General features: G+C 39.5%; 1 protein-coding gene across 5 annotated transcripts in view; it reads left to right on the top strand.

Annotated features, from left to right (window-relative positions):
- Positions 1–18,412, top strand: part of DPB2 (DNA polymerase epsilon subunit B2) — a 32,376-nt gene extending 13,964 nt beyond the window's left edge. For 2 of the 5 annotated variants that reach the window (XM_088984031.1, XM_088984030.1), the window contains 8 exons: positions 2,796–2,900; positions 3,021–3,101; positions 3,188–3,318; positions 3,422–3,516; positions 3,621–3,723; positions 14,276–14,390; positions 14,501–14,611; positions 17,824–18,412. In XM_088984031.1, coding sequence (XP_088840157.1) covers positions 2,796–2,900; positions 3,021–3,101; positions 3,188–3,318; positions 3,422–3,516; positions 3,621–3,723; positions 14,276–14,390; positions 14,501–14,611; positions 17,824–17,964 — 882 coding nt within the window. In that variant the 3' untranslated portion in view covers positions 17,965–18,412. Of the gene's footprint in view, positions 1–2,795; positions 2,901–3,020; positions 3,102–3,187; positions 3,319–3,421; positions 3,517–3,620; positions 3,724–14,275; positions 14,391–14,500; positions 14,612–16,999; positions 17,495–17,823 lie in introns of those variants that run through there. The other 3 variants (XM_088984032.1, XM_088984034.1, XM_088984033.1) reach the window with 3 other exon arrangements.
- The last annotated feature ends 29 nt before the right edge of the window (positions 18,413–18,441 follow it).

Genomic DNA, 18,441 nt, shown 5'->3' with positions numbered 1-18,441 from the left:
CCCCCTCCATAAGCACTCTTTGTTCAATTCCTTCCAAGAACTTAATAATATCAGCTTCCATCCCCTCCATCGAAATTCCCAGCAAAGTCCCCAGCCCTAGAAGTTTCGATGTCACCCAAGAAGATTGATTAGTTTCAGACTTACTGTCCTTGCCTACCTCCGCGGTTGATGAACTCGCTTTCCCCTTGTTTCCTAACAAGGCTTCTCCGTTGCTTCTCCTCATTTACTTGGGGCTTACATCACTATTTCTCAATTCTTTGGATTGATCAAGACAATTTCCCACATCCCCACTATGAACCTCATTACCCACCACCGCAATGGGGGTCGCCACCAACGGAGTCTCTTCCACTATCTCTTCCACTAGCACCAGATGCAGCTCTTGACTTTGTTGCCGCCTGTTGTCCATCTCCCACACACTTTTTGAAGAAGACCAAACTTTTTGAGATGAAGTAGCAGCCTAACTCAGATCACCCATCACTTGGATTCAACTGATGTTTGGATGGCAGACTAACCCAGGTCGGTTCCAACTGAACCAGACTATAATCTGTTTGTCTACCAGTGGGCCACCGAGGTTCACTAAAAAACTTTTTACCTTCAAGTTTCTTCGCCAATTGAGTAGAGCGGGTAGACAAGGATTTAAATCTAGATTGACCCGGTTCCGGAAGCTAAGTCCAAATCTGAATCTCCTCATCTTCCTTGGAATCCAATCCGGCCCTTTATCGAACCTCCCTCCCCTTAAACCTCGAGACCTCCACGTCTGATTCCGCGTGTAGTTCTTTAATGCATTGCTTTATGAGAGTTTTTAAATCCTCCACCCTTGGAAAATCCCCACTTCTTCCCTTCATTAATTCTGGCGTGCAAGATTCAAAGCACTCAGCCTGAGGACGATCCTGGTCGTGCAGCGGAATTGCTTGTGGACGGATCAGATTGATCCCACTACCATCTTCTTCCCCTCCGTCGACCTCCGACAAGCTACTCAGTGGCGGTTTGAAACTCAATGACCTTTTATGGAACTCTTGCGGCAATGAGCTTTCTCCCTCGTCTTCTAGGACCACCGTGTTAGAGATTTCCGAGCTCCTTCCCTGCAATCGGAACTGATTGTTCTCATGAATCTCCTGCGTCCAACTTCGGACCGTCGGCAGTGACTCAGGCCAAATACAGATTTCAAATACCGACTCCCCCACAACCTCCACTTTTTTAGGAATCTTCCCAGACCTTTTCACCTTCATTCGAACTCACTCACAGGTTGAAATCTCCTCAGGGGAGTAATCGGTTTCCACGAAACCACTGCAAGCATCCCCTATGTTCTTGATCACTCGGGCACCACAGTATCAGAGGAAGACCATACACCCTCACCTAGATGGTTTTTGAACGGTCTGAATCTTCGCTTGATTCCGGATAGAAGCAGCTAGTGCTTGCCCTCCACTAGTCCAGAAAGAGATGATTTCTCTCCATTTGCCATGGACCCTGCTTAAGGATCCAAGCCACCGCTGATCTCGACGAGAATATGAACAGGAAGAGGTCATCGACTAATTTCTTTACTTTCACTCCTTCCGCCTCCTCCTAACATCTACTTACTCAATTTTCCACTTGAAAACCCACCCTCCACTGAAATCTTCCCACCAAGCAATCTCTCAAGAATCTCCTTCTGGCCTCTACGCCGTGGGACTTTGTAAATATCATTTGTCTATCCTCCACCTTCTTGATTTCAGACTGCCCAAAATTCGGCCAAACTCCAGTCGTAACCGTTACTGTAAGAGAAGTTCGGTCTCCTCCTCGCCCCCTTCTCTACACCCTTGTACCAATTCCTAGCTTCCCATCTCCTCCCACCTCTCTGATCTTTCCGAAGAGATCTACCTCAAAACATCTTCACATGGATATTTGCTAATTAGTTATACCAATTCCTATTTGCTAATTAGTTATCAACATGGATATTTCTCTAGAAGTCTTAGATTCCTTCTCAATGACCATTGACTTCAAAATGAAGAATCAGCCTCTCAATCTTCAAATGCAGATTAAGGGAAAAATATCCTCTTGGTTCTTGAAGTCCCGTGAGACGGATCGAAGTTTGATGGATGATCCATGAATCAGCACAGAGATGGGTAGACAGATTGATGAAAAGGGGACAACAATTTATATTAGAGAAGTCCGCATGGAGATGCCTACTGATTGAACCCAAGCATGTCAAACTATTGAGAGAGAGAGAGAGAGATTGTGTTTTTAGTAGAAATGCTACAATAATTGAGAGGTTGTGTTTTTAGAAAGATAATTCTCAACTCCAGAACCTTTCCAATGATACATTCCTCCACTATTGCTCCTCTATGTACATATAGTGGACTGCATAACCAAATTAATTTACAAATCACATATGTAGCATGCCAATTCAAACATGCATTTTTTCATGTCTGCCTATTATATGCTGCTGTCAAGCTAGATTATGGCTGATAAAAAAGTGTCAGATCTTGATGGACTCAACACTCATCTAGAAAGTATACTTGGATTTCCAAGAATGATTGCGAACAGACTTCTCAAAGTAAACATATTTAAAACATAAAGCTTAGATGGACTCAACACTCGTCTAAGTGGTTACAATTTAGAGTGATCTAATGCACCAAATCTTTTCTTCCTGATGTTACCCATGGAAGTTCGAAATAACAAACATACAGAATTCTTTTTTTGAGCTTTTAGAGCTATTGTTAAAATGATTTCTTGAAATATGGTTCAACATTTTATTCACTGTGTCAATTGCTTCTTCATAACTCCTGCAAGATACTGATACATGATATATTATGTAGGTTAATACATGTGGGTTTCCCCCTTTAGAGGATAGAGAAGATTCACTTGCATTGCTTGTGGGTCTTGACTTCTTTGGCGGTGGTGTTCTTACAATGGAAGAAACTGTATCCTTTATTGGGCCTTCAACAATATCAATAAGTGTTGAACTATTTCTAGCTGTCCTTTCAAAAGACTTTTGGAGTAACTGATAGTAGTGTTATGGTTTTCCTTTTAACTTCCAATAGATCCGACTTGCAGGCCTGGAAAAAAAGGCAGTGAATGACATGTTTGTTATCCTCTCTGACATTTGGCTAGACAATGAAGAGGTAATTTACTACCTTATATTTCCAGCTTCTTATCATTAACCTTTTTTATTCTTAGAGCCAACAAATTTGTATTATCCGTAGAAAAGACTATGACAAAGTTAGCCACCGTCCTTGATGGTTATGAGAATGTGGAGGTGGTTCCTTCTTTATTTGTTCTGATGGGGAATTTCTGCTCTCGTCCATGCAACCTTTCCTTTCATTCTTTCTCGAGTCTCAGGTAAGAACCCTTCCAAATCTTGCTTTCTTTTTAACTTTTTTCCCGATAGGATGTATTGTCTTGTTTTTAAGAGAAAAACAGGGTTAACAAGTTCCATATGCAGACAACAGTTTGGAAAGCTTGGGGAAATGATCGGGGCTCATCAACGGCTAAAAGAAAACAGTCAATTTTTGTTTGTTCCAGGTCCTGATGATGCAGGTATGTCAACTTCTTTCATTTTTCTAGATGATTTCTTTCATTTGAAATATTCCTTGTGTACATGCAAGTGTCTTCCTAAACCACATCTTACATTGGCATTTTAGCAGGCCCATCAACTGTCCTACCGAGGTGTGCATTGCCAAAGTATCTGATTGAGGAGCTCCAGAAGCACATTCCTAGTGCAATCTTCTCAAGTAATCCTTGCAGGTTAGGTTCTATCATGTTTCATACAAACTCAAAACAGGATAAAAACCACTTGTTGCTTTACTGCATTGTTCATTTAATTGTCTCTTATACCAGTTGTTTCAATGTTAAACTGTATTATACTTAAAAGGTTTGAAATAGATAGTCTAGAAAAATAATAAATACAAATCTCTTGTACCAGTAGAACTATCTCTGTCATAGAAAAAGGTATCTGTGGCATTTACAGGTTAAATAGGGAGGCGGGTTATTTCTCCGGATTTTAGGAATTTGGAGAAAATGACCAATGTATCTCAAAAAAGTGTGCTTTTGGTTTTAAGTTAATGTTGAGAATAACTCCCTTGTATTTTTATTTGGTTCACCACTACAATTTCTTCATCATTTGGTGGAGATGTAAGCTCATCAGCTTCCTCTTTTGATATTTTTATTTGGGTCAGTTCATGCATTTCCATCTCTTCATCTTGCATGGTCCCACTTATTTGGATGGCTTGATCTTGGAAGGCCCTAGCAATTTCTTCTAAATCCATATTCTCTCCATTTTCCTTCTTTAGATAGTCAAGTTAATTTCTTCTTCTATTAGATTTTGTCATTCGGTGTTTCTATCACCTTCTTTCAACCAAACTTCCTTTGATTTTAGTCTCCACAGCTGTTCTTCTCGCAACAACTATTTCTCATACTATTTTTTAGTTTTCTTTCATTATCTGCACTTAATAATCCTTCCTCTTCCATGGCCAATAAATTTTCTTCTATTTTTTTCAGATTCTCTTCAATGTTTTGCCAAATCTGTCTTTATTATGCTTTTTCAAATCACTTTTGCACTTTCTCAGCTTTAACACTTGTTATGGGAGTTTTGATCAGTCCATTGTCATTCAATGATTATTTTTACACTCTTCCTCTTTTGTCGATGTAGGTAAGAAGTGGAATTGCTTAGGTCCCGATAGTGTTTTTGGTGATGTGTTTAGGAGGAGCATGGTATGATCAGAGGTGTTCTTTTAAGCCTCTATGCATGCTTCTGGGTGAAGGTTATGCCATTATGGAGTAACTCGACATTTGTCTAATTTGTCCTTGACCAATTTAAGACCCTTTTTTATCTAGTTGTCCAAGTGAAGTTTGCACCCACTAGTTCTAATTCTTTTGGTGAGTGTTTGTTTATGATCTGGGTCAAGGGTATTGATATTCTGTTTGTCCCTCCTCTTGCACCCTGATAATCCTCAATTTCCACAATGTCATTTAAGTCCCCTACCATCATTCAGTTTTATTTGTCTCCAATTAGTTCATTGAGCTCACTCCAAAATCTTGCTTTTGGATCTTACTGGATACCTGTATATTAAGCACAACCACCGCTCTGGTTCTAAATAACCATTCTTTATGTTCAAAATTATCATTCTTTCGGATGCTACAATTTGTTGCACAAACATGCTAGATTTCCATCCACAGAATAGACCTCCTAACTGTCCTCTAGCCAGGTATCCACACCATTGATCAAACGAGAGTTTTGAGTTTAGATTTTCTAGTTTTGGTTAGGATAAGAAAATCAAGTCAGTTTTTTTTTGTTTAATTTGTTTTCTCAAGAAGCATAAGGTATGAGGGCCATTACAACCCCTAGCATTCTAGATTAAGAACATCTTTATTTCTATCAGAGCGAGTAAGACAAGAAAACGATATAAGCTTAAATGAAGTAGGGGTTACAATGTAAAATATGGACAAAGCCAAAGAAGTACCCAGTCAACAGACTTCCCTAATGATTCCATTGGCAAGGTATTGATTGTAGTTATTGATAAAAAAGGTATCGATTGTAGTTGGGGCTAGTTCTCCACAAATATCCTCCCAGTTTTCCATGATCAGTGGTTCCTTGCTTGCAATGTGACTGTTCTAGCCAAGGAGAGATTGCACCATATATATGGTCTCATTCCACCAAATGGTTTCCAAGGTCATTATTGAATACTGAAGGTTGGTAAATAGCTTTACCCACCCCTCCGTTTCAAGAACTTCCTCTGTCAACATGGGAAGGGGAATCCTAGATCGAGTTCCATCTGCTGTTAAAATTTCCACCATATTATTTATTACTTGTATTATGGCCTTGGACTTTGGGTCATAAATGGTTTTTTGTGAGTGGTGACACTTGGACTTACCTCTCTGCATGGCTACCAGTTGTTGATGAGGCCTTTCCACCTTCCTTCTTTAGAGATTGTTGGTGGTGCCACTTGTTATGGAGCAGGGGGTTCATACACAACACCTATTAGACACAGACTATCATCAGTCTCCAACTTCCTTTTTCGATTCCTTTGACTCGACTTGTCCGAGTTGCCCGATTGAATCATCAGTGTTGCCTGGGATTTCCTTCCCCCCCTCTTTTTGGAGAATGGTCGCCAACTGGTCTTCCAGGCATTTGTGTTTTTCAAGATTGTCTTCATCTTTCGAATCTTCATCAGAGCCTCTGTCACTCGTCTTAATCAATGGTCTGTGACATTCTTCCTGTTTTCTGTTGTTTATCAGAATTGAAGTCAGCTTGAGCCCATATTTTTCAAGGCACTAAGGCGAGGCTAGGCGACGGGGGGTGCCTTGTTGCCTAGGCGATGGACTTTTTAAGTAAAAACATGTATCCTAGGGTAGTTCCTAGGTTCCATAATCATATTTCCTTAATAAATTTCCATAATTTTCATAAGAAAAGTATGAACTTCATGTTTAAGTATAGAAAATCAACATATTCCAACATATTCATGAGAAGAAAAAGAAGAAAGAACAGAAATTAAAAAAAATATAGGGGCTGAACCCCTATTTCTGTTATAGGAAAAGAAGAAAAGAAAAGGTGGAAGAAGAAGAAATTAGTATATAAACACACAAAATTAGTAAAGAAAAAGAAGAAAATGTGTTGATTGGACAACATTTTATGTTCTTCCTTACTTATTGGTTCAGGTTTTGAAGTCTTTGAGGGTTCAATACAGCATTTAGCAATGTTTGTGTTGGTTAAACCTTAACAAATAAGAAAATAATAAAAAGAAATTAGTATATAAACAAACAAAATGAATATTTTAGTTTAAAAATGTCTATTTTATAATTATAACCTAAAAAAATTAAGAATATAAAAGTTTTTTATAACATGCTATAGAAAACTGCTTGGTGATTAGGTGAGGTGAGCCTCCAAGGGCGCCTTGTCACCTAGGCGTCGCCTCGACAACTATGCTTGAGCCATTCCCCCGGTATTATCAATTTCTATTTTTGCTTCCTCCAGGGGTTTATTAATTCTTTTACATCTATACCATCTATGGCCTAACAGTCTGCAGTGTGCACACACCTTGGTCAGTGCTTCGTAACAGTATCTTACCCATTTTTCTCGCCCATCTACATTTATGAACGTCCTGTGAGCAGGGATTTCCTGATGTCAATAAATACTTGAACTCTTGTGTATAGCCCTTGTATTAAATATCCAGCAGGAATAGGAGGTTGGTTGGGTACTATGTCTCTTGCCATCATGCTCAAAGCTTTAAATCTGGAGTCCTTGACTATTGCTCTTGGGATCAAGTGCAGCTGTAGCCAAACTTTCTGGATGTAAACTTCTTCTATAGATCCGTCTTCATTGTATGTCCAGGGGGATATCATAAACCAACTTGATCTATAGAACCAAGGGCCACCATCCAACACCTTTTTTTCTTTCATCACTGTCCTCGAAGTAGATTTCGATCTGACTACCTTATATAAATTTGATATGTACCTGGTTTTTCAATTTCCAGATTGTTTTTGCATGTTTCTCGACAATCTCTGCTGATACTTTGAGTTGTGGAAAGATTCTACCTTTTAGGAGGTGTGCAAGTACATTCTTCTCTTTTGTAAATTTGGTCATTTCCATTTTCATTTGATTTCTTTTCATGATCACTTTTTCTACAAGCATCTGAGCCAAACACAGACTCACTTGTTTGTCCTGATCTTCCTTGAGAATTCCTTTTCCTTTAGGGTCTGCCATTCCTTTGCGAGGATCGATGATTCTTCTTCTATATCTCTCCTTCAGTTGAGGCCAAGCAAAAAGAAAACAGTCACCTGCAAGGATAAATAAAATGGAAAAACCAGGTAGAATGTGAAGATCTAGCCCCACTTAGGAGTAGAGAGTTGTTCTCTTGTGAATAAACAGACTCACGGGTGGGAACTAAGGGGGAAACACTATTAGGGGGCAAGGTTCAAAAAATCGATACGATACACCCCGTATCGGGTGTATCGTATTGTATCTTTTGGGTCCCGATACGCCTGTTTACAGGTGTTTCGGGACCCCACTATTTTTTAATGAAAAATATGGGTATTAAACTACCCAAAAACCAAAGTTTAAAAAAAAATAAAAAAACCATATTTCCGCATGGTCCAAAGTACTGATATGCCTCTGCCAATGTGCAGAGGCATATCGATACTTTGAACCATGTTAGGGGGTTGAGGAGTAGAGAGTTGTTCTCTTGTGAGTTGTGAATGAACAGACTGACAGGCGGGAACTAAGGGGAAACACTATTAGGGGGTTGGCTTAAGCCATGAGGAAAACAGGGAGGGAGACTATAAGTTAGGTTTACGGGGAGGATAAGGTTTAAGAAGGGCAGTTAGTAAAGGATGGACCACCCACTGGGTTATTATGCAGGTTTGAAAGGATTCAGAATTTGGAAAGGAAAACAAACTCATCAGGATTAGTTAGTTCTGAAGAGATACAAGAAAGTGCAAGGCTTTTCTAACCTAGGTTCAACATGGGAAAGACAGCTTCACAGACAAGTTAAAAGGAAGACATCAGATGAAAGGTAAGATTAAGAACGATGGAGGTGAGAACTAAGTGGGGATACTGTCACAGAAACATTCGCAGATAGAAACTCAGGAAGTAATTGGAAGCAAGCTCAGGGCTGAGGCTGAACCAACTTATGTCACATGGACTACCAATAAATATGGTTATCTGCTTATTTATATATGCAACTTGTGCATGTTTCACAAATTATAAAAACTGTGTCACACTGCTTTCACCATGGTAATTTCTGGAAAAGAAAAGAACATGCTAATACATTCTTGACAGTATAGCCGGCTAGAAATAAGAGGAAGAGAAGAGAAGAGAAGAAGAAGAGAGAAAAGAGAAGAGAGAAGAGAAGAGAGAAGAGAAGAGAAGGAATTTGCAATGTAATAGTGCTGGCGGCACCAACCTTTATTATAATATATATTCGGCGGCAGAAATAACAAGGGAAAAGACCCTTGTGCCCCTGACTACAATAACAAACATAACAGAAGTATAAAACGAAATAAAAAAGACTTTAACTATCCAAACAGACCCTAACACCAACAACTAAATTATTTTAACATCCCCCTCAAGTTGGAGCATAGATGTCAATTATGCCCAACTTGTCAAACAAATCTTTGTGTCGCACATGATGAAGACCTTTGGTGAGGATATCTGCAAGTTGTTCTTCTGAGTTGACATATGGTGTACACACTTCTCCATTTTCAAGTTTCTCTCTGATAAAATGCTTGTCCACTTCAATGTGTTTCATCCTATCATGCAGGACTGGATTAGCAGCAATATTGATGGCAGCTTTATTGTCATAGTAGAGTGACATAGGATTGCTCACTGCGAAACCCAGTTCTCCTAACAGATTTCTTATCCACATGATTTCAGCAACCCCATGAGCCATCGCTCTATACTCTGCTTCAGCACTAGATCTAGCTACCACACTTTGTTTTTTACTTCTCCATGTGACCAGGTTTCCTCATACAAAGGCACAATACCCACTAGTAGACTTTCGGTCATTGACTGCTCCTGCCCAATCTGCATCAGTATATACTTCCACCTTTAAGTGACCATGTTTCTGGAACAACAAACCATCTCCGGGAAACTTCTTGATGTATCTCAAGATCATCTCTGCAGCTTCAAAGTGAGTTGTCCTAGGGTTGTGCATGAATTGACTAAGGATACCCACTGCATAGGCAATATCAGGCCTGGTCATAGACAAATACAAAAGTCTTCCCACGAGTCTCTGGAACTTCTTCACATCTTTCAAAAACTCTCCCTAACTGTCTCCCAGATGATGATTAGATTCAATTGGTGAATCAATTGGTTTTACCCCCAACTTGCCTGTATCTTCTAGTAGATCCAGTACATATTTCCATTGGGAAATAAAGATGCCCTTGTGAGAGCGGGCAACTTCAATTCCAAGGAAGTAATGTAAGGGGCCTAGATCTTTCACCTCAAATTGAGTGGCTAAGAATTTTTTTTAGTCTCCGTATTTCAGTCTCCTAATCTCCTGTGATCACTATGTCATCCATATACACAATAAGGGCTGCAATTTTACCTTCACCTCTTTTCACAAATAGAGTATGATCTGATTGGCATTGTTTGAACCCCATCTGTTGAATTGCTAAATGGAACTTATTAAACCAAGCCCGAGGTGATTGTTTCAACCCATATAAAGATTTTTTTAACCTGCACAACTTTTGTTCACTGCCTTTGGCACAGAACCTTGGGGGTTGGGTCATGTACACTTCCTCTTCCAAGTCACCATTCAAGAAAGCATTTTTGATGTCCGATTGGTGAAGTTCTCAGTCAAGATTTGCTGCCAATGAAAGAAGAATCCTGATAGAGTTCATCTTGGCTATTGGAGCAAAAGTCTCTGCATAGTCCACTCCATATACCTGTGTAAAGCCTCTTGCTACCAGTCTAGCCTTGTACCTTTCAACAGTTCCATCAGCCTTGTGTTTCACTGTGAACACCCACTTGCAACCCACTGGTTCCTTCCCTTCAGGAAGGTCTACCAACTCCCAAGTGCCATTTTTGTGTAAAGCATCAATTTCTTACTGCATTGCATCTGTCCATTCAGGTTTAGACAAAGCTTCTGCCACATTCTTAGGAACGGGGACATTGTCCACAGAAGAGAGGAAGGCACGGTATGAAGGTGAAACATGATCATAGGACACAAAATTAGAGATAGGATGATTAGTGGTACAAGACCTAACACCCTTTCTCTTAGCAATAGGAATATTAAGATCATCGATGACAGGTGAATCAACATTTAGAGGAACATACATATCAACAGGAGCAAGTGTACCTGGCTGATGAGACGGATCTGCCTCGGGTAAATCCGATGATGTTGGTTGCATAGTGTCAGGTTCCACGATTCTTGAACTCTGTTGGCTTTTATGGCGACAATGAAAAACCCGGGATGGAGGAGGATTGGTTTAAGGAGGTAGTTGAGTTTGAGTCGCCTGTTTCTCTTCAACTCTACTCTCCCCTGAGGAGAAACCGAGAAAAAATGTTGATTCTCAAAGAAGGATACATCAATGGAGACATAGTACTTGCGAGAGGTGGGATCATAGCAGCGATACCCCTTTTGAGATAAAGGGTAACCAGGAAAAACACAAGGAATAGCCTGAGGATCAAGCTTACCGCGAGTAGGGGATAGGTTATAGACAAAGCAACGACACCCAAAAACACACATTGGAATGGTGGACAACGGGGCTGTAGGGAACAAAAGCTGATTTGGGGCTTTATACTCTAGTAGCCGAGAGGGCATGCGATTGATGATATGTGTAGCACACAAGACTGCATCCATCCAAAACCGTTTTGGCACATTCATATGAATTAATAAGCCACGAGCTACTTCGAGAAGGTGGCGGTTCTTCCGTTCAGCCACACCATTTTGTTGGGGTGTCCTGGCACAAGAGCTTCGCTGAAGTGACCCACTCGAAGCAAAAAACTCCCTGAGATCACTATGGAAATATTCCTTCGCATTGTCTGATTGGAAGATATGGATTTTCGTTTGGAATTGAGTGAACACCATGCGTTGAAAATCTTTCATAATTTTTGGCACTTCATCTCGAGGTTGCATAGGGTAAACCCAAGTGTATCTAGAATAATCATCAATCAAGGTAATGAAGTACTTATAGCCAGCCTCAGTAGGTAGAGTAACATGGCCCCAAACATCAGAATAAACAATATGAAATGGAAATTCAGATCTTTTATTTCGCAGAGGTAAAGAACTTCTACAATGGTTACTCAATTGACAAGTCTGACACTGTAACTGACTCACTGACAAAGACTCAAACAACTTTGGTAACATAACTTTTAATGACTCAAAAGAAAGATGACCTAGACGACTATGCCATAAATAGGCTTGACTCTCACTTGACGAACTCATGGACTCTGTAGCCACAAGACCAACATTATTCTCCAACACGTAGAGATCATCCACCATGCTTCCTCTACCAATCGTCTTCCCCGAGGCCAAATCCTGAAACACACATGAAGACGGAAAAAAAGTGACTGAGCAGTTCAAGGAGTGAGTTAGACTACTAATGGACAACAAATTAATATGTAATTTTGGAACATGCAGTACATTAGGAAGGGTAAGGCCAAGTGGGAGAGGTATGGTACCTCGGCCAGCTATGGTAGAAAAAGAACCATTAGCTAGTCTTACCTTATCTCTCCTAGAGAGAAGGTTATATGTCTGAAACAAATTTGACTTACCGGTCATGTGGTTTGAGGCTCTAGAGTCAATAATCCAAGGAGAATCAGTGGTAGGAGATGACACATGGAAGGCTGTGGCAGCATTACCTGATGTAGACGCAAACAGGGTAGAGGGAGTAGGACCAGAATCCATCTGGCGGAGAGTCCTACCATACAATTCCAAATGTTCACGTAAGGAGTTGATAATATCTTCCTTAGGGTCAGAACTAGGATGCCTCTCCTGAGTTACCAAAGGACTAGTCTCTGTTGACGCCATATTGGCTGAGTTATACCTTTTTTGATTCTGTTGGCCTGGTTTCTTGCCCTGATCAGGTGTTGACTTCTTACCCAAATCCTGTGCCCATTTAGGTTTTCCATGGAGATCCCAACATGTATCTCTCGTGTGTCGTGTCTTCTGGTAGTGAGTGCACCAAAGTTTGCTTTTATCATCAGTTTTTTTCTGAGAGTCACCTTTTTTAAAACCACCTCCGACATTTGTATCTGAATTTCCCCAGACAGCTAGGGCAACTGACTCCCCTTCTACATCATTCATCACACTTCTTCTACTCTCTTCTGATTGCACCAAGGCATACACCTCCTGAACTGATGGCAAGTCTTTACTACCCAAGATCTGCACCCTGATGGACTCATACGAAGGATTCAGCCCTAGGAGGAAGGCAAAAACTCGTTGCTGAGATACAAGTGACTTATATGCCTTTGCATCTTCATCACACTTCCAATTCACATTCTGATAGTGATCAAGTTCTTTCCATATCGATGCAAATCAGAATAGTACATCGAGAGACTCTTCTCCCCCTGCTTGTAAGTAGAGGATTCAGCTTGCAGTTGATATATCTTGGCATAGTGTCTCTGCTCTGAATAGGTGGATTTCGCTTGTTCCCATATCTCACAAGCAGTTTCAGCCCACATAAGTCTTCATTACTTGTGGCAGCATGGAAACCAAGAGTCAAGACATCACCATACTATTCTCTTGGTTCCACCTATCATATTCAACACTTCCATACCTCGGTTCCTTCACTCTCCCATTGATGTATCCTATTTTCCCCCTAGCAGTGATGTAGAGTTTTATTCCCCTAGACCACTCAAGGTAGTTCAGACCATCAAAGGGAATAACAGCCATGGGAAAACTCATATCCATTCCCCCACTCACTCCATTGTGGCTCCCTAAAATCTCTGAAGTAGCAGAATTATCAGACGACATGGTCAAAACAGATAATCAGTCCCAAACACCGGACTTAGCACCCCTCCTTACTCCACAAAACAATGCTCCACTCAGTCCACACCCACACACTTGGGTTTAAAAACAGGCTGAGCACAAACAGTACCAAATTCAGGACAAAACAGAGGCAATATTCGGCAGATTTCAGACCTGTACGGTTTTAACAGTCCCAACCTACCAGCCTTCAAGAATGTCTAAAGCCATTAATCAGCAGGAGAGATCCTTATCACTTATAATCAAGTCAAATTATTGAGATGACAAGTCATCCTTGACCTACAGTCGTCTTAACACATGAACAGGATCACACGATCCAAAAAAAATAGAGGTATACAGATCCGACAGCATTCAGCAGCCCAGATTCATTTGGTTTTCACTTGGTACACGACCAAGGAGGGTAAAGAAGAGAAAACGGAAGAACTGTACCAGTTGTAGAGCTGTTTTCCTCAGTCCAGATTCAGATCTCTGTTCCGCCCTGGTTCAGCAAGTCTGTTCGATCTGTTCTCTCAGTAAAGGTTGTTCGATTTGCTCTCTTTAGTCAGTATTCCGGCTCTGATACCATCTTGACAGTATAGCCGGCCAGAAATAAGAGGAAGAGAAGAGAAGAGAAGGAATTTGCAATGTAACAGTGCTGGCGGCGCCACCCTTTATTATAATATATATAGGGCGACAGAAATAACAAGGGAAAAGATCCTTGTGCCCCTGAGTACAATAACAGACATAACAGAAGTAAAAAACGAAATAAAAAAACACTTTAACTAGCCAAACAGACCCTAACACCAACAACTAAATTATTTTAACATACATATTGCTGACAACAATGCTGTATATAATATAACATGGTTTCAAATTTTCATGTTGTAAATCAGAATCAAGTTTTATACCCAAGAAATTGTATTTTTCCGCCAAGATTTGCTTTATAGAATGCGGCGTGCCTGTTTGATTCCACCCTCAACAGAAGAAACCAGTGATCCTTTCGAGCATGTAAGTATTAACTTTCTGATGTCAGCTTTTATTATTCTTTTCCTGAAAATTGGCTTTATGGATTTTAGAAGATGGTTTTTAGCTAATGAGCCTTTTGAATTCATTTGCAGCTTGTTGCTACCATTACTCATCAAAGTCATCTCTGTCCCCTTCCCCTAACTGTGCAACCCATTATTTGGAACTATGACCACTGCCTCCGCTTGTATCCTACTCCACATACGGTAACTTCTACACCAACATATCATTTGTTATGTTTAGAATTGTTTGAAACATAGTTGTCAAGGTGTTGCATAGGTTTCTGTTTAGGCATTTCCTAGGTAACAAGCAACCCTTGCTTGGGTACCTTGCTTGAATGTCATCATGGCTTATATAAAAAAGGCCCCTGTCTAGGCAACTAGCAACTTGCCTAGGTGACATAAATAATAAAGTGGATGCCTTATTGTAACATTATCACTATGTGCACTAATACATTATGTCATATATCATATGACAAATTTCTCTATTAAATACTGTTTTGTTGTGTTTGAAAAATTAAAGTTAATTGATTTAAAATGCTATTTTATTTACAAATAATGGGTTGCCATATTTTGAGAGGAAAATTAATGTTATTGTGAAGAGCATTTCTATTTTTTCAATTTATATGCATGCTGGATGGCATGTAAAATTAGGAAACTAATTTATTGCCTATAAATGTCTAGGTTCTCACTGTCTCCTAGAATCACCTTGATGCCTTGACATAGTCTGGGCCAATTGCCTGACAGTAAGCACACTGTTGACCATTTGGCTTCTCAAATTAGGCAAGTTGTGTTTTCTTGAGAAGTGGAATTATTGAAAGCTCACTATATGAGCATGCAAGCTCACTGTATATGATGGTCATAGGTAGGATATGTTATAGGTCAAATACTAACTTGACCATATGGTTGGAACAATCTGAACTGTCTCCTATTTAGTCTGAAAGAATCTTAAGATAACTTTGGCATTCTTTTTCTGCTTGATATTTCAAAGCATTTTGAAGATCTTGGTTTAATGAATTAGAAAACTTCAAGGACCTTTACACCATAGAAACTGGTGCAAAAGCCCATCTATGTATCACACTGATTGGATAACTTACCAACTTTATTCTGGGGGTGTAATTACTTGTGTAACCACACACACACACACACTCAAGGACTTCAAAGCCTGAACCAGTAAGGATTATCTTAAAATTTGGTCTACATCTTCTTCCTCCTTTTCTTTTCTTCTTTTCCTATAAAAAATAAGGGTTCAGCCCCTATATTTTTTGAATTTTCTTTTCTTCTCATGAATATGTTTTTTTTTAATACATTAACATGAAGTTTTTACTTTTCTTATGAAAATTATAGATAGTTACTAAGGATATATGGTTATGGAACCTAGGGAACTACCATAGGATACATGTTTTTCACTTGAAAAAATCCATCACTTAGGTAATTAGGTGACAAGGTGCCCCCCTGTTACCTAGACTCGCCTTGGCACCTTGGAAACTATGCATTTGTCAAACAAACCAGCAACAAACTTCAATAATTTGATTTAAAAGCAGCAATAACCAGGGAATAAATAGTAAATATAGAACAGAAAAGAGAAGAGAAGAGAGGAAGAGGAGAAAGAATCATGGAAGCCTCTATGCTGACTCACCATCTTATATATTTACTGTTAAAATACAAGGAAATATGACATAGATACACCTGATAGGGTGGCAGCAATAACAAATTAAAAATGAAGGCCCAATATCTCAATAAGAACGAAAGGCGTAATAAAGAAACAAATAATAACCCAAGCACCTAACTAATTGGAAGCCCATATGTCATCATCAAATCACTGTGATGCTAATTGTTCCTCATTTTAAGCAATGTTTGTAAGCTGTTCACCTTTGCAACCCCTGACGCAGACAAACATTAACTACTAAGCAACCCAATTTTCTGTAGATAGAGAAAAGTAGGGGTGCAATCAAGTTGAACTGAACTTTGTCATGTCTCGGCTCAGCTTGACTAAAATACTACTAGGTTGGAGTTTTGAGCTTGAATTCGATTCGAACTATATTTTCCGGCTTGAGCTTGGTTAAGTATTCAATGAGCCCGAGTTCGGCTTGAAAGCTCAAAAATAAATATATTTGTATATTTTATATATATGATATTTTTTTATAATGTACAGTATATTTTTATATTATATAGAATATAAATATATATTTTTATATAGAATATACAGTATATTCTTATGTATGTATGTATGTATGCTAATCGAGCCACGCTCACGAGCTTTCGTGCCAAACCTTTTATTGGATGAGCTCAAGCTTACCCCTAGGTTTGAACTCGATTTGAGCTTGATTAGAATCAAACTTGAATCTTGCCTAATCAAATTTGAGCCCAAACTATTTGACTAGAGCTCAATTCGATTGCAACCTTATAGAAAAGTTTAAAATTTAATGAAATTGTATCAACAGGAAAATGAGTCTTCTCACTCCTTGTTGATTCTAAAGGTGATGCTGGAAAACCTGAGGCAGCATATCTTACCCGATTAAATGTTTTGAAGTAGAGAATTAAAACTTAAGATTTTATCTTTCATCAATGACTTACTCTTATTTGGAGTTGCAGCATTGTATTCATCTTGTCCCTCCTTGGTGCCATCCATATTTTCTCAACATGATCTGGGACAAGTTTGCTTGACTTGGCTAAGACCTGAGTTTTATATCCAGATTTGAAGATGTTATCAGTGTTTTAAAAAGTGCTGGAGGCATGTATCTAGGCGAGGTGCTAAGAAAATGCCTGGAGGCACAGCCTAGAAGAATGCAGACCCTTGAGGCATACACCTCCAGCATAGTGGTGATTGCTTCCTGGCTGCTTCCCAGAGGCTTATGGGGCATATGGTCTATTGTGCTTTATACAAGTTACTTACATCTCTTATGCTTTTGTATTTAAGCCATTTTTTATAATTAAAATGCTATTTGTAAAAGCGGGGTAACCATTTTATCATGTAACATAATACACAGAATGAAAACATATAAAAAATTCTGTACAACACTCACTTACACCTTGTGCTCAGGAGGCTGTGTTATTAGTTATAGAGATGGGCTAAATATTTGCTTTTCTCGCCTTTTTAGAGAATCCTATGCTGCTGCTTCTGACTGGCTCTCCAATGCAGGGCATAGGGGTAGTAGTGTTGATTATGAGAGGTTGAATTGATTTTCAGTTGTATTTGCTTTTGTGATTTTTGGGGAAGGGCTAGTACCCATTTTGTGCAGCCTTGTTTTCTTCTATTTACCAACACACATACACAAGCCAGGATTTGGGCTCGGTTTTACACTGTTTTGGGCTAGTCAGTTCAAATTTTGGCAAAAGCTAAGGTTGAGCATGGTCCATGAACAGGTCTTAATATATATGTTTGAACTTCAAGATTTATTGCTAGATTTTTTGTGCAGATTGTATTAGGTGACAGAAGTGAGCAGAAAGCATTCAAATATACAGGAATTACATGCTTCAACCCTGGTTCTTTCTCCAATGATAGTACTTTCATAGCATATCGTCCATGCACTCAGGAAGTTGAGCTGTCAGCCTTGTGAGCCTGCATTCCTCTTCCTGTTTACTTGAAGGATTAAGCACGTGTAGATGGAATCCCAGCTTACCTGACTCTTCTGAGTTCTGAGGCTCTAGTCACTGATCCTGGCAGATAAACTGAGACCGCCTCTAGTTTTGGATTTGGAGACGTAGGTCCATCCACTTGTCTGGGGAGCTTGAAAGAGCACATCCACATAATTGCAGATCTGAGGATGTTGGAAAGGATGCACAGCACGAGGGCAATCAACTTACTACTATACTGTATTTATATAATTTTAACTTGAACTTTAGCAAAAAATAAAATGCACTAAAATTGCACGCGCTCCTTCGCAATCTGGAGAGCCCAACTTTGTGTGATAATCTTTTCTTTTCCAATTAATGTTGGTTATATAAACAAAATTTGTTAATTTAAGGATGTGGCAGGCAAGATTATCTGAAAAGGCAAATTTAAGATGTGTGTTTAGTCTGTTCGGTTTGCAGTC

Source organism: Nelumbo lutea, chromosome 4 (genome assembly GCF_056320005.1).
Source record: "Nelumbo lutea isolate HS-2025 chromosome 4, American lotus-T2T, whole genome shotgun sequence".
Lineage (NCBI taxonomy): Eukaryota > Viridiplantae > Streptophyta > Magnoliopsida > Proteales > Nelumbonaceae > Nelumbo > Nelumbo lutea.
The sequence above is the reverse complement of the archived record's forward strand: the minus strand, read 5'-3'. Positions and strand labels throughout refer to the sequence as shown.